Raw genomic sequence first — 23,485 nt, forward strand, 5'->3', positions numbered from 1 at the left:
CGTGATGAAGGATCGGAAACTTCTCATAAACGGCACCAGCCTCCAGTGCCGGTTGCCACATGCTTCCCTGTTTTTAGTATTCACGTGGCTGTGCGGCCGTGTGCTTGTCTTCAGGCTCTGGGTTTCCGTGGTGGGACTGCTGGCGCCGACCCGTCCTCCCGTCAGGGCCTGCGAGGGGTTCCCGAGCTCTCCGAATTTGCAGGCCGTGCTCCATCTCGCATTCCTGGCGCGTCGCCTTTTACGCCGCGTCGGAGATGCTCTGATCCAGAAAGACGTCCGGGCTGCGGGCCGTGAGCCTGGCTGTCCCCAGAGTGCCCTCCACCCGCGGCGCCCACAGGATCCCTTCCCGCCGACACCCTCTCCTCCGCTGGTCCTCAGAGCCCCAGGTCCTCCCAGTCCCGGGACCGCTAACGGGCCTCACGTTGGCTCGTTTCTCTCTGCACATCCCTGATCTCCAGCCCGAGGGAGCGGCTTTTCCTGCTTGTCCCGACCTCCCAGGCTGTTCAGACCCTTGGCCCGGTGTCTCTTGCTGACTCTCGGGGGGTTGAACTCTGGGTGTGAACTCTGGACACGGATCCGCTGTCCGTCACGTACACACGGCAGATTCTTTCGCTGGCCTGTGATTGTATAAGCACCTCAACTACGGCGTCTTCATCACACATGAACGTTGTAAATTTTCGTGTAGTCGGGTGTATCGATTTTTAGAATTTTTGCTTTTGGTTTTTTACTTTTTTTTGCACTCACTTTTCTGATCCATCTTGAGTTCTGGCTCTGACTTCATTTTGTCCACGGACAGCCTTTGGCCTCCATGCCTTTTACTGGACAGTCCGCCTGCCCCGTCTGTTGCCGCAGACAAACGGTGGGCTCCACACCTACCGTGGCGTTTGACCCCTTGGGTGTCCCTCCGTCAGCTCTGCCTGGACTGGAGGGTGCCGGGGTCCCGGGAGCGGGGTCCCATGCAGCTCTCCCCTGGAGCGGCGCCCGCGGGTGCTGCCTGGCCTGCTGGACGGCTCACGGCAGGCGGTCAGGGCCGGGACCTGCGGCTTTCCTCTGTCAGGGCAGCTGGGACGGGGTCAGGGACTTCTAATGTCATTCCCATGGGCGTCTGGGCTCCAGTGTGACTTGTCCCCCTCACTGGAGGTATTTACGGCTTTACACTGTGGATTCAGTGGTAGGAACCGTGCTCCTCCTTGACCCCCAGGACTCCCCATCTTCAGAAGCCTGACCCTTGACAGGCTGTTTTCAGAGGAACGGCCGGCCTGATGCCTGCACACAGCCCGGACCTTGCTGGGCTGGGCCGTTGGCCTGACGTCACCGGGCAGGGGACGGGCCTCTGTGGGCCCCGCCTGTGTCAGGGGGCTCCCTGCCCTCGGGACCTGCCCTGTTACTGCTGCTGTCACCTGTGCAGGGGGAGACAGGGACGCTGGATTTGAACTTGCCTAACCCCTGGTCTGCTAGTCACGTCCTGTTTACCAGGTGGCCGGTACTTAATTAGAAAGTCATACTTATTTTGATGAGAGGAGAATGTGGAAGTTCTGGCCTTTGGGAGAAGCGGTCGGTCCCACCGGCTCTGGTCCCCTTGGAGCCCTGACAGCACCCGAGGTCCTGGGCTGCGCCGGCTGCCTGCCCCGCACACTAACTCTTCTCCTGCCTTCTCTCTTGCAGTCTGAGCCCGAGGGCTTTTCTCACTTCCACTTGTACGTCTGTGCTGCTTTTCTCCTGAGATGGAGGAAAGAAATACTAGAAGAAAGAGATTTTCAGGTAAGTAAATGCCTTTCAACAGATTCCCAGTTTGGTTCTCTGGGGAGCAGCCTCATTCACCCTGGCTCGCACTGGTGTCTGTGGAAGGGCTGTGAGCCTCGTGCCTGCGGTCACCCCGGCCCCTTGCTGCTTGAAATCCCTCACACCGTGGCGGCAGGTCTGGCCGTGTCCCAGGGCAGCCTTGTTGGTGTGGCCGTTTCTCGGGCTCCCAGAGACGCCTCCCCGAGCGGCCCCTGTGTGTCCTTGAGAGTGATGGCAGCCGGCTGTGACATGTTAGGGACGGTGCTAGGCCTGGTGCCTGGCCCCTTGCAGCTGTATGACTTGGGGCACATTGCTCAGCCTCTCTGAGCCACAGTTTCCTTAGCCACATAGTTGGGGAGCCACGTTCGCACCCATTCATCAGGCTCTGAGCCCCGCCTGGGGCTCCATGTGGGCCAAGTCCCCAGCCCTGGCCTCACCCCCAGGGCCTGCGTATGGTGGCCTGATGCCCGGTGGGGTGTGGTCACTGCTACCCGAGGTGCTGGGTGGGCCGTTCTCCTGCCCGGTGCCCTGGGAGGGTGGGGCTGCCCTGGTGCCCTGAAGAGAACACCGGCAGTTGGGGACCATGGGGACCAGGGTCTGGGCTCCACACTGCCAGGCGGGGCCCTCTCCACCATGCTGCCTCCTCGAGCCCCTCGTCTCTCAGGTGAGGGGACAGGCCAGGAGGTGGGCCTTGGGTCACCGCGCGGTGGCTCGGGCAGCTTGCTGGGCGTGGTGGTACCTTACTCCGTGTATGTCCCCGAGGGCCATGGGAGACATGGTGTGTTTGCTGTCTGGCCGAGACCTGCCCTGACTGGGCGTGACTTGGGCAGCTGGTTAGGGTGCTATGCTGGCCGCCTCAGCCCTGCTCTCCTAACTGAGGTTGACAGGCCGGGGACAGGTGCAGCCCAGTGGCTCCACGGCAAGAACTCCCAGGGCCTGCAAGCCTTGTGCGGGGCCGGGGTGGGGGCGCCGCGAGACCGCTTCTCCCCGAAACGCCGGATAACCCATGCTCTGCCGTCACGCAGGCAGGAGGAGAGCAAGTGTGAACGCCACTGTGTGTGCCGGAGGGTTCAGCTAAATGGGACAGGAAACAATAAAACAGAAATTAAATAAAGAACCTCGGGCGTCCCAGTGAGCACGGGGAATTGTGTTTGCAATTGTGACATTTTAGGAAAATGATTCTGCCTCCGTGGAGACAGCGGAGTGGCTGAGACCTGAGCCCGTCTCCAGCAGGAAACATTCAGGGAAAAGGCTCTGAGCCCCGGTCTCTGCAGAACTGTAATTTGCCCCATGGGAAATAATGTGCTTGAGTCATTTCCATGGGAACAGAATCCTTCTTGGAGGAGGAAGTCTTCCCAGAGAAAGGCAGCCCTCCTGGTGTGAGTGTGGCCCTGCGTGCAGGTGCTGGGGGCGGGCAGGCAGGGCAGGTGGGGCTGCCGTGTCCTGGGCCTTGCTTTCTGAGACTTCCTCAGGCTGACGGCCTGGTTGCCTCAAGTTCCATGAGCATCTGTGAGGCCTGCTGGAGGGAGGGGCCGTTTGGAGCCACATCCACTCCTGTCCTGAGCGTTGCTGGAGCTTTGTGCTTTCCCTGGAGCACTTGCAGACCCCAGCCAGGGCTCGTCCCACCCTCCTGCAGATGACCCTGATGCCACACTCTGTCCTGACACTGGCCCTGCAGGCACTGCACCCTGGGATCGTCCCTTGTCCCTGCCTCTGCCAGCCATTGCTGTCCGAGCCTCAGCACCCACAGCCTGGATTCTGCCTTACATTGGGCTTTTCTATCCAGGTGTTGTGGGGTCTCTGGGATGGCAGGAGCTCCCCTATGTGCAGTCTTATGTCCCCTGGCAGTGGGCCTGGCTCGCTCCACCAGGCCCAGCCCTCAGTGGGGGTGGGGTTATTTTGGGCCCAGAGAAGCTGTAGAGGAGGCTCCTCAGGGCCCGCCTCAGGCACATATGGTCAAACAAGTGTTTGAGGGCTGACTTGAGCATGTCCCACTGGGACTGGTGCTGATGGCCTGGCACAGGGTGGAGAGGAAATTCTGGGCAGGGGCAGGTGGAGTGAGAAGTTCTTTGCATAAGGCTAGTGAGCCAGAGCAGACGGCCTGGGCGTGGTCCTGCTGTTGGAGGCCTAGGTGTGCATGGAGCAGGAATGGGAGACAGTCTCCCTGAGAATTCCCCACCACAGCTCACCCTCCCACTCATCCCCATCCAGTCAGAAGAATCTAGATTACTTTTTGACCAGAATACCTGGAGCCCCAGGTGCCCAACCAGGAAAATGCCTGCACCCTGCAGAGTGACACATTGTGACCACAGCCCAAAGCTGCAAATGTGTGTCTGAAACATGGTAAAGTTAGAAGGCAGCTGAAGAACAGAAAGAAATCTTACAGACAGAGAACTCACACAAGTAACAGAAAGAAAGCATCCTTGTGGAGAATGCACGAGGGCAATGAGAACAGTTACTGTTGGTGAATGTGAATGTGTCTTCCCATGAACCTGTCTTCCCGAGAGTGTATCTTCCTGTCAATGTGTCTTTCTGAGAATGTATCTTCCCATCAGGAATCAGGAGCTGAACATTGAAACAGACGCTACCTGTCATGCTGACAGTGCAGTGAGGTCTGCAGGAAATAGGTCTGCCCTCCTCCCCGTGGGCGTGGCATGATGCAGCCCCTCCTCCCTGTGGGCGTGGCACGATGCAGCCCCTCCTCCCTGTGGGCGTGGCACGATGCAGCCCCTCCTCCCTGTGGGCATGGCACGATGCAGCCCCTCCTCCCTGTGGGCGTGGCACGATGCAGCCCCTCCTCCCTGTGGGCGTGGCACGATGCAGCCCCTCCTCCCTGTGGGCGCGGCACGATGCAGCCCCTCCTCCCTGTGGGCGCGGCACGATGCAGCCCCTCCTCCCTGTGGGCGTGGCACGATGCTAATTGTGTCAGGAGCCTTACCTGTGCTCTGGTCATTCCCTGGTTTGTAATTGTCAGCCACCTAGATAGCCCATGTTAGGAGATCAGTTTCCTAGAGTAGGGGACATGCTGGCTGGGACATTTATAATTATCAAAAGCCATATCTTCAGATGATAGTTCCTGATGTGAGAACATGTTCTCAGTATATTCTATGTGGGTTAAAGCATGACTTGAGATTACATTTGTCTACACGTTTTCATGTACATTAATATGCATATGTACACCTATGTACGTATATACACATAAAACACGCACTTCTCATATACATGTGTATAAAACTGTCCATATAACCTACATATGTGCATGCACACAAGATGTACACTTGTGTAAAACACACATGATCCACATGCATGTATAGCATCGAAACACAGGCTACATATGCACACACATAAAATACATCTACACATGCATGTGCCCATCATCACACGTACATGTGTCTGTGCACATGTCTACATACATACAAACACACGAGTGTATGCATTTACATACATACATACACTGACACAAAGTTCACACCTCCCATCCTGCACCTAGCCTGGTGCAGGTGGAGATGAAGGGACATGGCCCGGCTCGCAGGAGTGCCCTGGATATCCTGGGTGACTGCTCTCAGCTGGCACCTGGCGGTCCAGCCTGCTTTTGGGCAAGCCCACGGCTGTCCTGGCTCCCTGGTGCCCTCTCACCCACACTTTCAGGCGTGTCCTGCCCATGGGTCACAGACCTGGGCCGTGGGCTTTACGTCTCTGTCAGGATGGACCCCGCAGAGCGAGTGGCCCTCCATGGGTTAATGCCCTCTTCAGGTGTGCATTTCAGCTTGTGCTCATCTGAGGCAGCAAATGTCATGAAATGCCAAAGTAAAGATCAGTTGTCTCTTTCTTTATCTCACGGCATTTTAAAGACAAAATTGGGTTAGTTGAAAACTAATCTTTAACTGGATTATTGTGCTCCTGTGGGTGGCTGCAATTTAAGTGTGGGTGTGTGTGGCAGTGTGGGTTGTGGGACGGGGCGTGTGTGGCTGTGTGGGGGGTTGTGGGACGGGGCGTGTGTGGCTGTGTGGGGTGCCAGCTGCTTGAACTCTTCTTGAACCGGAGCTTTGGAGGCCCAGACCCTTTGCCTCCCGAGGGCTAATGTAACCAAGGGTCTCTGTCGTGGGAGGTCAGGAACACAGGCTTGGAGGAGGTGCTGGCGAGTGCAGACCATCCTCCAGACCTGCCTCTCCCACCTGCCCCGGGGCCAAGAACAGAGCCTACTTCGTAGGAGGGGCTGTAGGGTGTGTGGCCCAAGGCATCTGCCTATAGACCCAGAGGGCGTGGGGGGACTGTGGTAGGTTCTGGAACATCCTCAGCAGAGAAGGGAGGTGGTGGTAAGTAGGTCACCTACAGGGTTGCTGGAAGGGGTGAAGAGAAAATGGACAGAGCAGAGACTCAGAGTCACTGCTTCTCACACACGTGCACACTGATACACACATGTACACACACAAACATGGGCACACATATGTGCACACAGATATGCATGTGCACACGGACATAGGCACATCCATTGCACATGTGTGCACACACATGGGTATGCGTGCACATATGGACAGGCACACCCACACACACATGGATATGCATGCACATGGACAGAGGCACACCCGCGCGCGCACACGTGCACACACGTGCACACCCCCACCCTCAGAGCCTGCACGAGATGAGGCAGGGGAAGAATTCATTTTGTTCTTTTCTGGTTTCTGAAAACAGCCCCTTTCTGTGTTTGCAAAGGGGGGATTCTTGCTCAAAGAAAGGAAACGGCCCCTTGGCCACATGTGGTTGGTTTGTATTTCCTTCCCCACAATGACCCTAGTGCTTCCTGATTGCAACTGAGTCTCCTTCGAGGACCTTTGGCTTTCACGGGGGCCAGGCTGCTCTCCGTGGTCAGTGGGGTCCGGGGCACAGCCAGTGCTTGGAAAGCAGGCATGTCTGCCTTACGGTTGTCCAGTGAAATAACGTGCGTGATGGCGTTGCGGGAGGGACTGGGCTGCGTCCGGGTTGCTGGTGAGGCTTTGGGCGCCTGGTCTCCTGGGAGGTGCCTGGTGTTCCTTCTCTTTGGGGCAGGCGGCCTTCATAGTCTCTCCTGAGCCATAGCACCTGGACTCCAGGGGTGAGTCAGGCCTCTCCTTGCCTGCCTGCCACCCGCCACCCACCATCCATGTCACCTCTCCCCGGTTTCCTGCCCCTTCCCACAGGGGGCCCCGGGGGTGGCGGTGGGCTTTGTGGCAAGTGCTGGGAAGGGAGGGGGAGCTGGCTGTCTTGTTCATGGATCCAGTGATGGCTTCCCGCCCGCTGACACAGGCCCTCCCTCCCTCCCTCCTTCCTTTCATTAGAGGAATTTCTTACCTCGAGGGAGGGTGGTTGATGTCTTAACCCCAGGACTCAAGCCCCTCCTTTCCAGGCCAGGACACATCCCCGGCCCAGCCCAGCTCCTCCGAGGTCTGCGGGCCGAGCCTCCCTCAGAATGAGCCTGCCTGCAGTGGGGTCGGGGCAGCCACAGCTCTACGCTTTGCCAGCCTCTCTCCCTTGTTCAGTTCTGCCCGTGAATTAGTTCTGCCATTAAAGGAAAAATTACACCCACCGTTCAAATCATTAATTGAAAGGCCCTTATTATCTCATTAATGGTGTTTGATATCTAAGGCAGACAAACTTGGAGCAGCTCATCTGTTCGGTCCCTGAAGAAATGTAATTACATCCTGGGCCTGATTAAAACGTCTCCCTCTCAGCTGTCACACGTCCGTTCGCAGCCTTTCGTGGGCACGAAACGTGTTTAGTCTGGAGATAAAATTGCACCGAGAAGGGGTCCGGCATGAAGTAAGAGCCTGGCCACGGGCCTTACCAGGTCCTCACCCCTCAAGCCGGCATGGAGAACGAAGCAGACACATGAGATGAGCTGGTGCTTGAGGCGACCTCTGGGCTGCCCCGCAGTCCACTGTCAGTCCAAAGCCCTCGGTCTATATGGAGTATTCATTTGTCACCCTAATTAGTTTGAGGATTTTCAGGGCAAACATGGTAGGATTTCTTAGCTCAGTCTTGGGGTGTTTGTTTTTTGAGGTAAAGCACACAGAAGAAGGTGCATTGATCTTTTAATTCCTCGTGCACAGAAAAAACATTTGCTCTTCTCTCATTTAGTGTGTGTGGTTCTCAGCTGGGCCAGGGCTAGGCAGCTGGGACCTGGGAATGCTGTGGACATCAGCTGCTGGCTGTGGCCCCTTGTCAGGGAGCTGAGGACCCCACTACACCCCATCTTTCCTGCCCACTGGGCAGCCCCTCCCAGGGATCCATCTCATTTTGGGGGAGCTGGGATGCCACCGCTCTAGCCTCACTCTCTGCGCCCCACCTGGGTCCTCGCACAGGTGCTCCCAGGAGTGTCCTTGTCATTGTCAGTGTCACCTGACAGGGTCCGCAGTCTCCTGTAGCTCAGAGGATGGGAACTCCGAGACACCGCACTCAAACCCACCTTCCTAGTCAAGGGTTATGAAAGTGGGGCACCTCGGGGCCCTCCTGCCCTCGCTGACTGAGGTGCAGCCCGTGACAGTGGCAGTGAACCTACCTGGCCCAGCACTGCTTGCTGTGTGCTCTGGGTCCTGGCCAAGGACACAGGGTCCCACCCCTCCTGCTTGGCCTCCCAGGGCGCTGGCTCAGGCAGTGGACACGGTGACCTGCATCAGGCCTGGTGTGGGCATGTGCTCCTTGAGAAGCTTTGGGCACCGTGTTGTCTGGGTCCCCCAGGCCCCTGCCTAGCACACTGTCCCTTTGAGGGGCTCCAGGTGCCTCTTCCCCTTGTCCAGGTCGACACATCCTTGGGGAGCCTCCTCGGGCAGCCGTCTGGGTGTCAGTGGACAGCTCTGTGCTGCCAGCTGCCTTGTTTGGCCAGCTCCTGGGTCTGTGGCCATCCCACCTGGTGCCCAGCCTGGATTGGGCCCCTTGTCCTGGCCAAGGCCCCCGTGAGTCCCTCACCGAGCTTTTGCTGGAAGTTGACCTTGTGTGTTTATTGTGTGAGCTCAGCACCGCTGTGGGTGCCTGGTTATTGCTGGGTTCATGTAGTGACCAGTGAGACACCAGGCCCCTGTCCTCCAGAGGCTGACTGCCCCCAGCTCTGTGCTGCCCATGTGACAGCCGGGCTCCCCAGGCAGAGGTCTCCCAGGGAAGCATCTCAGAGGACACTTGGCATCGGCCTTGGTGCCACTCATGGTCACACCTCCCACACACCCTCCTGGCAGGAGTTCACCCAGATCTTGATACCCTACTGGCTGGTGGACCCCGATCTGTCACTTGGGATGTGCTGCCTGAGGGCCTGGCTCCTGCACCCCTACCTCTCCCAGGGTCTCAGGCGATGAGTAGCCCCACGCCTGCCCGGCTCCTCACCTGCTCTGCAGCCACGGGGGGGGGGGGGGGGAGTCGGCTTCCCATTGCGCGTCCTGTCTGCTGGGTGCCCACGTCGGTGGCCCCTTTGCGCACGGGCGTGTCTGCTTCAGGTGCTGCTCGATGCTGAATTTGTCTCTAAATAATCCTGTTGTAATAAACTAATTCCTGCCGAGCACAAGCACCAGTGTGCGAACCTGTCACAGAGTTGAGTAAGGTGACATCTGTCACACTATCACTCTCGATCAGAGCCTCGTGCCTAAACACCAGCCCGTGGCTCCATGTCACCCCTCCACGTCCGTGTCTTCATACTTATCATGATGATACCTCTGTTACTTCGGAGATGGGCGCTGGGAGCCACAAGGACGCAGTTTCTTCTCCGTGGGAGCAGCTGACATAGTTTGAGCAGAAACTGAGCTGTGTGTATTTAGAAATCAATTGAGAAGTCAAGTTGCTCAGCTTGAAAGGTGCCGCTTCCTGCGCCGAGTTGGCTGCACTTATCTAAGACGGGCCTCCCTGTTGGTGAGACGTGCGAGTGGGGCCATTTCAGGAGGCGCCTGATCACCCAGAAAGGGCCCTTGGGTGGCTGCTGGCCAGGCACGGGGGGTGCTCCCGCCCAGCTTCCCCTTGTGGTGCCGCCTGGTAGTGGCGGCTCGGCCCTGGGGTCTCTCCATTGCTGCTCTGGGTACAGGCCCGGGGTCGGGCCACCTCGTGTGGTTCTCTGTGCTGAGATAGCTCACCAGTCATTGACAACTCCACCCCCGTCAATGTGCCCCCACACTTGCTGGCCAGTAGGCAGCCTCTGTGCCAAGCTGGAGGGGCCTGGGGTGCAGACGGCAGTGCCAGAGCCAGACCCACTCTGCCACTTGTCAGCTGGTCCTTACGCTCCGGTCTCCAAAGGGAGAGGCTCAGGTCTCAGTCATCCCATGGCTGCCTGGGGTTTGCATGTCCTTTGTGCTCTGTGCACTCACAGTCTCATCCTTGAAACAGCCAGGCCAGAGGGCGGGCCTGTCCCTAAACCTGGGGTTCAAAGAGATTGACCCTGGGCAGTCCAGCTCCATTGTGGGGACAGAACCTGGCATCGGGTCACTCTGCCCCCAGGGTGCATGGAGGCTGGAGCATGGGCAGAGCTGGCCTGGGTGCCACAGGAGCTCCCCACAGACAAGAGTCCAGATTGAGGAGAAAGGTCCGGAAGGGGGTGGCTGGAGGGGAGGTAGCCAGGGTGGGAGGCTGAGGGCAGTCAGGCTTTTAGACGTTTGTTCTTTTAGGGTTTGATGATTCTCCGGGGAGTTTCCTGATGGTGCAGCTTGCCTGCTCTGGACCAGGGTGATCGAGACCTCCAGGTTCAAGGGACGTCTCGGGCCCTCTGGCCCAGCCCCATCTCTGTCCACCGTGAGTCTCCTCACTGGCTTCAGATAAACCCCTTAGGCATGGGGCCCCCACGTCTTCTAGCCGCACTAGCAGACATCTCACGTTCGTTTTCTTCTCAGATCCACCGTCTGCCTCATTCTTGGCAGTGAGGACCGGTCCCATCTGCCCCACGCACATGCCCTCCGGCCCAGCAGGGACACAGCCCACCCGGACCCTCCTGTCCACTTGGACGCCGGGCCCATCTGAAAGCTGTGCTCTGATCTGCTCACCTAGAGGGCAGTGAGCAGGGCCCAGTAAGCCGCACCTCTGCCTCATGGCTGTGAACCAGCCATTTACTCTCCCCGCTCAGGGATCCCATCTGTAAAATGGGTGTAGTACGTGTCTCTCAGTCTGTTGGATTAGATGAGAAGGTGGGGACCTAGTAGGTGCTTTGTAAACGCACTGAGTCAGCACCCCCAGAGGCAGTACCCAGGCAGACATGAGGGGCCAGGGCCCCCCAGTTGGACACCGAGGGCCCCAGGGCTTCTGGGTGCCCCTCTGGTTAGCCAGGGCTCTCCCAACCGCTACACTGCCCCGGCTGCCCTGCCACCCAGTGTGAGGACAGTGTGAGGGTGACAGGCATTCTGGAGCCTGGCCCCGCCCAGCCTGCACCCCGGCTCTGTGAGGTCACCTTTCAAAGTCTCAGACATCAGTAAACATCTCATTCAGTTATTGGTGTTGATGAGAGAATAGATACCTAGATCGAGGGACAGGGCAGAGAGCCTAGGAACAGACCCCATACGTATAATCGCTGATCCCCGACCAAGGAGCAAGGGCGACACCCTGGAGCAGGGACAGTCTCCCCTACAGACGGTGCTGAAACAGTGGGACATCCACAGGCGGACGAGAGAATCTACACACAGGTCGTCACCAAAGTTAACTCAGTGGACCACGGGCCTAAATGTGAGACACAGAACCGTAAGACCCCTAGGCGGTAACCCAGGAGGAGACCTGGATGACTCGGGTGCGGCGACCAGTTTTTAGACACAGCACCAAAGACACAGCCCGGCCAGAGATAAGGGACAGGCCGGGCGTCACTGGGATGAAAACCTCCGCTCTGCGCAGGACAGTGTTAGGGGACCGAGAAGATGGGCCGAGACGGGAAGACAGTCTCTGTGAACACACCTGATGGAGGATGGGCACCCGGGGCGTGCAGAGAGCTCTTCAGACGCAACAGCGAGAGAACAGCCGGCCCAGCTCGCACAGGGGCAGAGGTCTGAACACACCTCAAAGAAGATACTCGTACAGCAAGTGATGTGATGGAAAGGTGCTCACATCCTGTGTCATCAGGAAAATGCAAGTTAAAACCACAGCGAGATACCGTGTTCCTGTGAGTTCGGCCAGGGCCTGACACTGACACCGGGTGCTGGGGGGCGGGAGCAGCAGGAACCCTGCCGCTGGTGGGCGTGCACGTGGGCAGCCACCGAGGAACAGCCTGGTGGTTCCTTACAGGACAGACCCCTCTTCCCACGCGGTCCAGTAGGCACACGGCTGCTGTTCACCCAAAGGAGTTGGAACACGTCCACATAAAAACGGACCCCCACCCCATGTTCCCTCCGTCTGTGCAGGTGACCTGAGGGTCAACCGGGACTGGCCTGTGGAGCCCACACCGTGGGGCTGCACTTCCCGTGGCCTCCCAGGGGCTGTGAGCGGCGCAGGGTCGGGTCAGGTACAGAATGCCGCTTCCTTCATGCGGACTCCTCACCAGGAGCCAGCGTGGGGACCCGGAACCTCGTGAGTGCTGTCACTTGGGGTCCCCTGTCACGCTTTGTAATGGTTCTGGCGCTTCCGGTGCTCTCCGCCTTCCCTGCGCTCTGCCCCGTCTCAGCCGGGCAGCGGGAGGTCCATGTGAGGACATGTGAGAACATGCGGAGCTGCTTGGGGACTTAAGAGCTGTTACAACGTATGTTATAGGGAAGGACCACTTGCTAGTGGGTCTGGACCAGCCCTGCTGATGTCAACGTCAGCACCGCTCAGGTGTGCTTTTGGAAGTGGGTCCCTGGGTGGCACGTCCTCGTGTGTGGCTCCGGCGGGGAAGCCTGTGTCCCAGCGGTGTCCGGGCCGAGCGCTGCCGAGGGCTGGGGCCTGGTGGTCCTCTGGGTGCTGATGGGACATCCACCTGCGACGTGAAATAGAGCGCCTGCTCCCTGGGACTCGCCCGACTCGCGTGTCCAGCACCCAGGGGTGTTTTTCTCTTTAGAATTCCACTTTTGGGAAAGAAAGAATAAACCACAGGACAGGGCAGCTCACTGAGCCAGCAGAGGCCCCGGAAGGTCCCTCTATTGTTGTGCCTCTTGCTATTCGCCAGCGGGCAGCTGGCTGGCCGTCCCTGCCACTGTCACCATCTTCCCATTAGTGCTGGTTTGCTCCAGAACTTGACAAGGTTTTCAAACAGGTTTTCAAACTGGGCTGTCAAAGACGTTACGTGTCACAGGGCGGCCTGGGAGGGAGGGAGGCAGGAACAGCCGTGGGGACAGCCCAGCAGCACTGGGGCAGGGCCACCCGGCCCCTCACCCCTCCTGGAGGGCGTTAGGAACAGCGCGGCCAGCACACTGAACAGCAGGGGCCTCTCCTAGGGTGGGGTCTGCAGGGGTCAGAGTCGGGGGGATGCAGGAGTGGACTTCGGGATTCAGACCCCGAGTGAGCGTCCCCCGGAGGGCGTGGGGGCCCCATGGACTGACCTCCGTGTGGTCACTCTCCTGCCTGCGGTGCTGCTGCCCTGCCCCAGCCCGAGTGTCCCTGGGCACCGGGCCTGCCTTGCACACACGAGCGGCCCGAGCCGGGTTCCGTAGCCACGCTGCACGCGCGGATGCGAGGGAATGAGTTCCATGACTTACCCACCACTGACTCAGTGTCAGTCCAGGGCTCCTGTCTCTTCCTCCCAGTGAGAGGAGAGGAGAGGTGGCCAGTGGGCCGTTGGCCCGTCAGGACTAATTTGCTCATCTGTGCGTGGGAGCCCCCCCGTCTCTCACCTGCAGGAGGAGCCGGCCCCAAGGGCTCTCACGCCCTTCCCGCCACCGGGGAACTTCTAGGCCTTGTTGTCCCCATGTGTCCCCAGGAGGGAGGCTGTCCCAGGTGGTGTCCCCCAGGTCGGCGGGGCAGACGGGGGGGGCAGGGTTGTCAGAGCGACTCACACAAGGAACCGTCACGCCTGCCACGTGGGAAATACTCAGTTTTCTGGCAGCCTCATAGGAATGAAGGGAAGAAGGGTGAAATTAATATTTTACTTAACCTAGTACATCCAAAACATTGTCTTTCAACTGTAATCATGTGGGAATTAGGAAACATCTTACAGCCTAAGAATGCAGACTAAGTATTTGAGATTCAGTGTCTTCTATACAGACACACGTGTCCACGGAGCCCTGTTGTGGACAGCAGACAGGAGGGACACACGTGTCCATGGAGCCCCATTGTGGACGGCAGACGGGAGGGACACACGTGTCCACGGAGCCCCATTGTGGACGGCAGACGGGAGGGACACACGTGTCCACGGAGCCCCATTGTAGACGGCAGACGGGAGGGACACACGTGTCCACGGAGCCCCATTGTGGAGGGACACGTGTCCACGGAGCCCCATTGTGGACGGCAGACGGGAGGGACACACGTGTCCATGGAGCCCCATTGTGGACGGCAGACGGGAGGGACACACGTGTCCACGGAGCCCCATTGTGGAGGGACACATGTCCACGGAGCCCCATTGTGGATGGCAGACGGGAGGGACACACGTGTCCATGGAGCCCCATTGTGGACGGCAGATGGGAGGGACACACGTGTCCACGGAGCCCCATTGTGCACGGCAGACGGGAGGGACACACGTGTCCACGGAGCCCCATTGTGGACGGCAGATGGGAGGGACACACGTGTCCATGGAGCCCCATTGTGGACGGCAGACGGGAGGGACACACATGTCCACGGAGCCCCATTGTGGAGGGACACGTGTCCACGGAGCCCCATTGTGGATGGCAGATGGGAGGGACACACGTGTCCACGGAGCCCCATTGTGGACGGCAGACGGGAGGGACACACGTGTCCATGGAGCCCCATTGTGGACGGCAGATGGGAGGGACACACGTGTCCACGGAGCCCCATTGTGCACGGCAGACGGGAGGGACACACGTGTCCACGGAGCCCCATTGTGCACGGCAGACAGGAGGGACACACGTGTCCACGGAGCCGCGTCGTGCATGGCAGACAGGCCAGCCACAGGCCTGGTGTAACTGCAGGACCAAATATTGCCTGATTCCTGTCTGTCACCTGTCTGCGGCCTGCGTCCCACCTCCACACACGTTGGCTCACGTATACCCTGCCGGCCGGGCTGGCCACTGCCGGTTCCTGCTGCTTGAGCCCGAAGTGTGACAGCACCCACCTGGGCACCCTCGGGATGTGGTCACCTCCGAGCAGCCCTGGGTCCGTCAGTTGCACGCGAGGTCATGGGGTCATAGGTTCTGAGAGCACCGCCCGCGTGGTGGCTGTGATAGGAGCACGTGCCCTGACACTGCTGGGTGACGGGTCCTCGGTGGCCTTTCTGTGGTTTGCACCAAGCAGCTCATGGTCCAGTCAGTTCTTGGGGAACATTTTAGGTTAAGTACAGTTTGTTTTGTGTCAGCATTAGAATTTTTTTTTCTGATTCTCACCGGAGGATATTTTTATTTTGTCCATTGATTTTTTGAGAGAGTAGAAAGGCAGGAGGAGGGAGGGGGAGAGAGAGAGAAACGATGTGAGGATTGGTTGCCTCCCACATGTGCCCGACCAGGGCTGCAGAGTGAACCTGCAACTGAGATATGTGCCCCTGACCGGGAATTGAACCCCTGATCCTTTGGTTTGAGGGCCGACGCTCTAACCGCGGAGCCACACCGACCAGAGCAGCGTTAGAATTTGAAGATCTAGTCCAAAGACATTAAAAAGCTGTTTCCTCTCCAGCTTCTTGGCAGCCTGTCAACATGGACAGGCGTGGCTCTGTCACGTGGGCTCCGGTGCCCTGGGCTGGGGTCCCTTCAGCAGCTGGGGGATTGACAGTCCCTTCCTCAGACATTGGCCCTGGACCCGCCATGTGCCAGGTTTCGTGGCAGGAGAGTCAGGTGTGGTCGCTGCCTCCCTGGGCGTTCTGGCAGTGAGAAAGCCACTTCCTGCGACCTCGTTAGCTGAACTGCCGCTTCCCGTGGTTGATAATTTATTCAGCACAAATGTCACCTGTCCGCGTGTCACTGCTGCTGCTGACAGCAGTCACAGTAACACTCACTGAGGAAGCGTGGGCTTCTCCTGCTCTGGCGGCGACGGGGCCTCTGCCCGTGTGAACTTCCCCATGCGGGGGTATGTTACTGTCCCCGTTGATGGGAGGAAACTGAGGCACGGGGTACGGGGCTTGCATAGCTCACAGTGTCCAAGGATGTCCCATGGAGGATGTGGGGTCAGGGTAGCAGGAGGGCCGGGGCTTGGACACCGCACCTCTGAGCTGGGTCCCTCCACCGCATGTCACTGCTGTCCCCGCTCACGTGTGAGTCTGTCAGGGGCCAGACAGAGCCCTGGGGCTCAGGGATGCCCATGTGCTGGGGGGGTGCACCCACGCAGAGATCCTTGTCCTTTGCAGACGGCAGGGTGGTTCATCTGAGTCTGGAAAGGCCCCCACAGCCACCAGCATCACTTGCTGCCCAGCGTTGGAGGCCACCCCTTGGAACCTGCCTGAGGCAAAACCTGCAGCAGGAAGGTTCCCATCTGCAGGGCGTCCCTGCAGCCCCGGTCACGTCGTGAGGACTGGGAACCGCCAGCGGCCCAGGGCTCTGACCTTTTCCCGCCTCCCATTCACCGGCCCCGAGGCTGAGCGAGAGGCGGCCACTGTGGCTGGGGCGCCGGCGGGGCCTCCGCTGGGGGCCGCCTGGGAAAGGAAGAGCAGCCACGACTCAGGCTCGTGACGCAGCCCCAGCGTGTCCCAGAGTCAGGCTGCTGGCTGCGCTGAGAAGCGGGGCGTGCCCAGGCTTACCCCCAGGGCTGGGCACTCAGGCGACTGCTGAGCGGTCATGGCTGAGACCGCGGGCCTCAGCTGGTGGAGGCGGGATGGTTCCATCGCCTGCGGGCCCTCGCTGACCACGTGGGGCGGTGTGTGGCGCAGGCTCACTGGGAGGAAGGCGCAGGGGCCGAGGCGCTCGCCTGGGTGGCTTTGTTGATGGGCGTCTCGTGGACACAGGCAGGGACTAGTTCACTGATGTCTCCCCACGGCAGTGCTGTGTTCAAACCTCGCTTTGTCAGGTTTGCCAACGTGGCCACACAGTGTGTGTGGAAAGTGAAGGTGGAAAACTAAATTGCCCTCAGCAGCTGCTGGGCTGATCACTGATGGGCTGTCTCAGCCCCTCCCCCTTGCTGTCACCTCGCAGGGGACTGTCCCCAGGAGAGTGACCCCCTGACCCCGAGTGTGTCCAGTGGCAGCCTCCTGAGCAGTGGCCTTCACCAGCACGACACGGTCAGTGCAGAGCAGCTCACGGCTGCACGGCATGCCAGGTCCTGGTCGGGAGTCCCTGCCCCACGCGTCAGCAAGACAGGCCTTCAGGAGAAAAGCATCTGCCTTTAAGAAACCATTTGCGTGTGTTCTCTGCCTCGTAAAGGTCGCCGGGTAGATTTTCCTGCTTTAGTATCGCCGGCCACGAACGCTGGGCTTTTCCATTCTCCCTCCGTCCCGCGAGCCGGGACCAAATTAGATTCTGAAATTGAGTGTGGGGCCGAGTTGGCGGGTTCCCGTAATGGGAGGGGAGTGCTGCCACCTTGCAAGTAGCGGGGTCATGATAATATGAAGAAAGTGGATTAGAAAGGAAACCAAGGGTATTTACTTACGACCTGCTCGGAATTGGATTGGCACCTGTGTGAGTTGCACCTAATGGTGAGAGACAGCGATTGATGTTGATGCCTCCCCGGGGACGTGGTGCCAGGGAAATTCGCTCTGCGGATTCAATTTAAAGGCCCCCAGAAAGTATCTAAAATGCAAAAGGAAATGAACTGAGGGCGAGGAGGTGGCCACAGAGAAACAACACTGGAGGAGAGTCTGCGGAGAGCAGAGGGCTCCAGACAGAGCAGGGCCAGTCGCCTGGCACGCACGGCCACGGTGGGAGCTGGGATCCCCGCTACACATGAGGAGCCCGAGGCCCTGAGGCCAGCCCGCTCCACACAGCCAGGTGGCCGCACAGCCAGGATCCGAGACAGGCCTGGCGTCCAGTCTGTGTCCCGAGTGCCCGCGATGGGCGGGCTGTGCCAGATGGCTGTACCACGACCATGGACAGATAGAGGGGGTGGGACTCAGAGGGGAAGCCACACAGTAATAGAGGCCCAGGCCCAGGATGTGACCATGGAGCCCCACTCGCCCCGCCCTGTCCCCCCACCCCCACTGCCAGCCTTGCAGGGGCAGGAAGCTTGGGGGGTGAGAGGTCAGGAACTGCTGACCGTCAGCCCCTGGCTGCTCCTTTCCCAGGCAGGAAGCCCGGGCAGCCTGCATCCGATCCCTCTGTCACTTGTCACCTGCTGGGAGCTGGGAGCAGCACCAGCACCCTCAGAGCCCCAGCTCCCCTCCAACTCCCCCAGATCCAGCTTCTTCCAGAAGGACGGAGAAATTCAGGGGTGCAGAGCCACAGGGCCATGGAGCAGTGGGGGCTCCTCCCTTGAGCTCTCCCTGCTCCTGCCAAGCCCCTCTGTGCCGGGCCTGTGCTCCCCGAAACCTGCCTCGTCCTTGGTGGGGCTGCCGGCTGCTCTGCATGCGGCCTGTGGGGAGGGCTGGTGTTCGGGTTCGATGCCTGGTGTGTGGGGCTGGGTCTCACTCCAGGGACCTTTCCTTCCCAGCGTCCACCTCGGTGGCAGTTCATCAGGTTACCGTCTCTTCAAGGCCCCTCCCCCTGGTTTCTGGAGCGGGAGCTCCCGAGGCAGCCAGCCCTGTGGGGGTGGCTCTGTGCCAGCCACCGAGCTGAGACATGGGTGCTGCTGGGTGTCCGGGACAGGGCAGCTGGGGCTCTAGCAGGTCTTCCCTGGAAACACTGGGGATCGAGTGAGTGACCGTGACGAGGACTGCCCTGTGTCCCCTGCCTTTGGGTGCTGCTGGCCTGTGGGTGACTGTCCGGTGTCCATCTGCCTGTGTGTCCCTGCTGCAGTGTTACCCGGGGTACAGAAGTCTGGGTCTAAGGACACTGGGGTCTGTGGGTGGCACCTTCCTAGTGTGTAGAGCCCTTGGGGAGTGGACCAGGGAGCAAGGCTTCCGAGCCAGGGCAGGACACTGCACCCGGCCAGATCCCGCCAGGCCCAAGCCTGGGCCCTGGGGTGTTGGGGACACTCAGTGGAATGAGGTGACAGCTTGTAGCTCCCCAGCAGATGTCTCCTAAGTCCAGCCCCTCCTGGCTGCTGGGCTGGTGGTCTGTGGTTGAGGGGGGAGGGCACACGACTGATCTGTGGGCTGCTCCAGGCTGGGGCTGGGACGGCACGGAGCCCGTGGCTCACCCCCCGCGGGCTGGTACGGTTCCCCAGCTCTGCGGAGAGGAGCCTGGCCTGCGGCGGCCTGCCGCTGTGGCCTCCCTCACCCGCTCTCCCCCTAGGAGCTGCTGCTGCTGCTGCAGAACCTGCCCACGGCCCACTGGGGCGATGAAGACGTCAGCCTGCTGCTGGCCGAGGCCTACCGCCTGAAGTTCGCCTTTGCCGACGCCCCCAATCACTACAAGAAGTGAGTGTGGCCCCGCAGCAGGCCCCACGCCCCGGACTGCACCCATCCGTTTGCTGGCCACAGGCCTGTGGCCAAGGAGAGGCCTTGCTGGACAGCCCTGCCCCTGGGGCGCCCGCCGGGAGGGCACCGGGCACAGCCCAGGGCCTGGCCAGGGCGGGCTGCCTGTTTCCCGAGATACCAAAGAGAGCCAGGGAGGGTCCCGGCCGTGCCTGCCAGCAAGCATCGGGCCCTCCCTGTCCTGGAGTGTCCTTGCCAAGCGACTGCCTCCTGGAGCCCAGCCTGCGGTGGCCCTCGGAGAGCCTGTGCCCGGTGCCAGGGAGGAGGAGACGGTGGGCATCTCGCACCTGCTCTGAAATGCACAAACTGTTCTGCTGAGGGAAGGAATAAAATACAGACAAATGTGAGTGAAGCGTCGCGTCGCCTTAGGTCTGCTCTCGCGGCGGCCGTGTTCGTGCCCGGCCCTCCCTTGACCTCGGCTGTGGACGGGCTGCTTTGGGCTCAGTGGGAGCAGCCCGCCCGGGGGGAGGGCCGGGCACTGGGGCCCTGCTGCAGCTGGCCGGGGGCAGGGCCTCGGGATCGCCTCAGTTTGTCTCCAGCCTCTGGAAGAGACCCGGCCCTGCCGGTCCCAGTCAGGTAACCACGGGCGGGGCTCCGGCCAGCTGCCGCTCGGACAGAGGTATAGGTGGGGCGCAGCCTCGGAGGGGAACCGAGCTCGCCCCACTGCGAGGGTTGGTTGGCATTTGCAGCCCAGCAGCCGTTCCATAGGCGCACGTTGGGGGGGTCTCAGCCCCATAGGTGGTCTGAACCCCAGGGGTCCTGAGACAGGACCTTGACGGTGTCAGTCAGCTGTCCCCGAATGTCTCACCCTGCCGGCCACCAGGAGAGGCCCTGCCTGCTGGTGCGAGGGGCCCAGTCAGACGTGGGGGAGGCGGGCTCCAGGGCGTGGGGCAGGGCCAGGGGAGCGGTTTGTGGGAAGGGCCTTGGCTGGTGGGAACTCTGGGTCTGTGCGAACACGCGGGTTTTATTACAGCTGCAGGAAGACGGGCCCTGCTCGGCGGTGCCAGGCCTGGGCCTCGGCGCTGGCCGCCTTGGGCTGGGCGTCTCGCTGGCCCTGCAGCTCGGGGCTGCTCTCGGGGTCGCTGTTCTTATCGTCTCTGCCTGTCCACCCAGAGGGGTGAGGGGTGGGGCTCCCCTGGGGCAGGCGCTGTGCCCTCTCCCTGGTCTGGCCCTGGACCCAGGTGTGTGGACAGCAGCACATAGCCCCTCTCATGCCCACTTCTCTGCCCGCTGGCACCCACCTTCCAGGAGAGGGGGCCGAGGCGAGGGCTCAGACGGCTCCCGAGCTCACAGAGCTGGCCCAGGGCCGCGTGCCTCGCCATGCCCTCATCTCGCCCGGCGGGCACCTTCACCGTCCCCACTTAAAGGTGGGGTTGGGGGTGCAGGGACGCACTTGAGACGGCATGCCAGCCTCGCCGAGACCGACGGCAGGTGGTGGGCGGGGCTGCTGGACGCCATCGGTGGGCGGGCTCCTGGCGCCAGGTGCCCGTGCACCACGCGAGCCCTCTCCTGGGGCCGACCCCACGCCCTGCGCATACACCGGCTGCCAGGGCAGAGCCGGGAAACCAGGCTCCTGAAGATCTCCATCGACTTGCCGAGTTAACGTGTGTGCTCCCCACGTCCAGGGCTGTAACGAGGTGTCCGCGGGAAGGGCACACTGAGCGGATGAGTAAAAGGGCTTTACGGTGTCATCTCACGTTCGTAATAAGGTTTACTGTCGACGTAAAATGTAACAACGTGGTAATTTACCCGGTGACCTGACGAGGGCGTGTGGTTCAAGCTCCCGGGTGACAGGCGGGAGGGCCAGGGCCCACCCCACGGTGCCCCCCGAGGCTTGTGGGAGGGTGGTGGGCAGACCCTTTCCATCTGGCCAGAGGGCCAGTGGTTTGGCCCAGCCAGAGTCCAGGGCTGGGACCGAGCGCACCCCTGGGTTCCTGGGTCAGAGCTTCCTTGATTCACGCCTCACTCCCTGTGCCCAGCCCTGAGCTCAGGCCTGAGGGAGCCACAGGGACTGGGTCCGTGCCCAGCTCCAGCCCAGGGGTGTGAATGAGCCTTTAGAGAAGGCCTCAGGGCTGCACACACGTGTCTCGGGGGCTCATCCAGCCTGGGAGGATTGGGGACATCTTCACAGAGAAGGGGACGTTCGGCTGGGCCTTGAAGGGTGAATTTGTAGGTAGAGGAGGGCATTCTGGGAAGAGAACGTGAGTGACATTGAGGGAGGGACAGACTGGAGGCCCAGCCTGGCGCAGAGCGTGGACCTGGGGAGGGCGGAGCAGGTCAGGAGGCTGGGAAGTGGGCTGGGCCCTGCCCTGGGGGCCTTGAACGCCAGGCTCAGGAGCTGGTCCTGTGGCGACAGCCCCCGGGGAAGTGAGATCTCCTGCGGCTCAAGGGGTCTCTCGGGCCGCCCCCCCCATGATCCACGTGGGCTGTCTTGGGAGGACTGCTCTCAGGTGGGGTGGGGTCAAGGGTAGGTCCTGGGCACCTGGTGACCTTGGGGATACCTGCAGGGTGAAGGTGACAGGTAGGCATCAGATAAAGGGACCTGAAGTCCGAGGAGGGCTGGGAGATGCACATTTGGGGGTGAGGGCCCCCTCCACGGTGACCTCCTGCGATGTGTGTGCACGCTCACTGGGCGCGACCCTCGGGAGGAGCCTGGACTCCTTGCTGACCCCTCCTCGTGCCCAGCCCAGCCCATCGCCAGCACGTCCCCCAGCTCCATGGCCCTCGGCCCCCCCTCATAGGCAGTGACCATAAACCAAGGACAAAGTAACAATGCTCAGAACCAGACCCTGGGGTCCCTGGCACCAAATCCTGAGCAGAGTTCCCCAAACAGACGCGCGATCAGATGGCACTCACTGAGCGGGTGCTTTTAATAATATTTCAGTGAACGGGAAACGGTTTAGGACTAATAACAACGGAGCCCTAGCGTCACTGGAGCTTTGCCTCGCTTCGTCTTTACTTCCCGTTTCTCACTTGGGATGTTTCACACACACACGCGTGTATAGTTTAAAAACGAACAGACACGGTGGCGGAGCCACTGACACCGACTTTCACTGAGGAGGGTGGTCGAGGCCTGGACCTTGGAGGCCACCAGCGTGGGGGGCAGAAGGGCGCGCTCAGGGCCACCTGGCGTCCCTGGGCCCGCCGACCTCCCCTGGGAGTGGGGTGCCGAGGGGCCAGGTCATCAGGCCTGTGAGTCAGCGGTTTCCTTGCCAGGCCTCGGTTTACCATCTGGAAGGTGGGAACAGTCATCGGGGCTGAGTCTGCCCCACTGGGTGCCTCTCAGAGCCGTGGGGCCCACGGAGAAAGCGGGGCTCTCCACACCGATGTGGAGCTCGCCCAGCCCAGCGGGGAGGTGGGAACCCGGCCCGAGAGCCCCCCCAGAACAGGTTCATTTCCCAGCGTGGATGCTGCCCCGGCACGTGACACATACACGGCCCCACAACTACCCGGCAGATCCCAGCCGTGAGCCCGACCAGCCCGAGGCGGAGGGGCCTTGGGAGGGAGGAGCCGCTGCCCGGGACGCGGGAGAAGGTGGCGCCGCCCCCGGACTGGCGCTGTTCCGGGGGCACCAGGACCCGTTTCAGCCGGGCCCCTCCAGCATGAACGCTTCAGAGCCTGACTGTGTGTCAGTAAGGCGGCTGCTCCATTTGTTCTGTGTGGTTCAGCGTATTTATCACTATTTTTTAAAAAAAATTATATCTTTATTGATTTCAGAGAGAGGAAGGGAGAGGGAGAGAGAGAGAAACATCAGTGATGAGAGTCACTGACCGGCTGCCTCCTGCGCGCCCCCGACTGGGGATCGAGCCCACAACCCGGGCCTGTGCCCTGACCGGGAATCGAACCCCAGTCGCCTGGATCCTAGGTTGGCACTCAACCGCCGAGCCACGCTGGGCCGGGATATTGCTATTTTTAAAACGCATCCCCCCCCCGGGGATATGTCCCTTGGCTCCCTGTTAGGTGAGCCGGGCGGCCCTGCTCCAGCCCCCGGCCCCCGGCCCCCAGCCCCCGGCCCCAGTGGCCTGGCTGTAGTCGGCCGAGATGTCCTTTCCCTCCCTGACAGGAAGGGGTTTGTCGAGGGGCCTGGGGCCCATGGGGTGGCCGCAGTGTGAGCAGGGACCGTCCCTGGGTGGGTCATTCTGCTCGGCCTCGCCTGTTGAAATGGTCTCCACGTGTTCAGATCAGGAGGGAGAGAGTCGCTCT

The 23,485-nt window shown here is 60.7% G+C and overlaps 1 protein-coding gene across 1 annotated transcript in view; it reads left to right on the forward strand.

Annotated features, from left to right (window-relative positions):
• The window catches only part of TBC1D22A (TBC1 domain family member 22A), a 147,576-nt gene extending 127,693 nt beyond the window's left edge, over positions 1-19,883 (forward strand). Inside the window, exons 12-13 of the mRNA XM_087814029.1 lie at positions 1,666-1,761; positions 19,101-19,883. Of these exons, the coding sequence (XP_087670155.1) occupies positions 1,666-1,761; positions 19,101-19,229 (225 nt within the window). The 3' untranslated portion in view covers positions 19,230-19,883. The remainder of the gene's footprint in view (positions 1-1,665; positions 1,762-19,100) is intronic.
• The last annotated feature ends 3,602 nt before the right edge of the window (positions 19,884-23,485 follow it).

The sequence above is a fragment of the Miniopterus natalensis genome, chromosome 2 (assembly GCF_054644295.1).
Source record: "Miniopterus natalensis isolate mMinNat1 chromosome 2, mMinNat1.hap1, whole genome shotgun sequence".
NCBI classification, from domain to species: Eukaryota; Metazoa; Chordata; class Mammalia; order Chiroptera; family Miniopteridae; genus Miniopterus; species Miniopterus natalensis.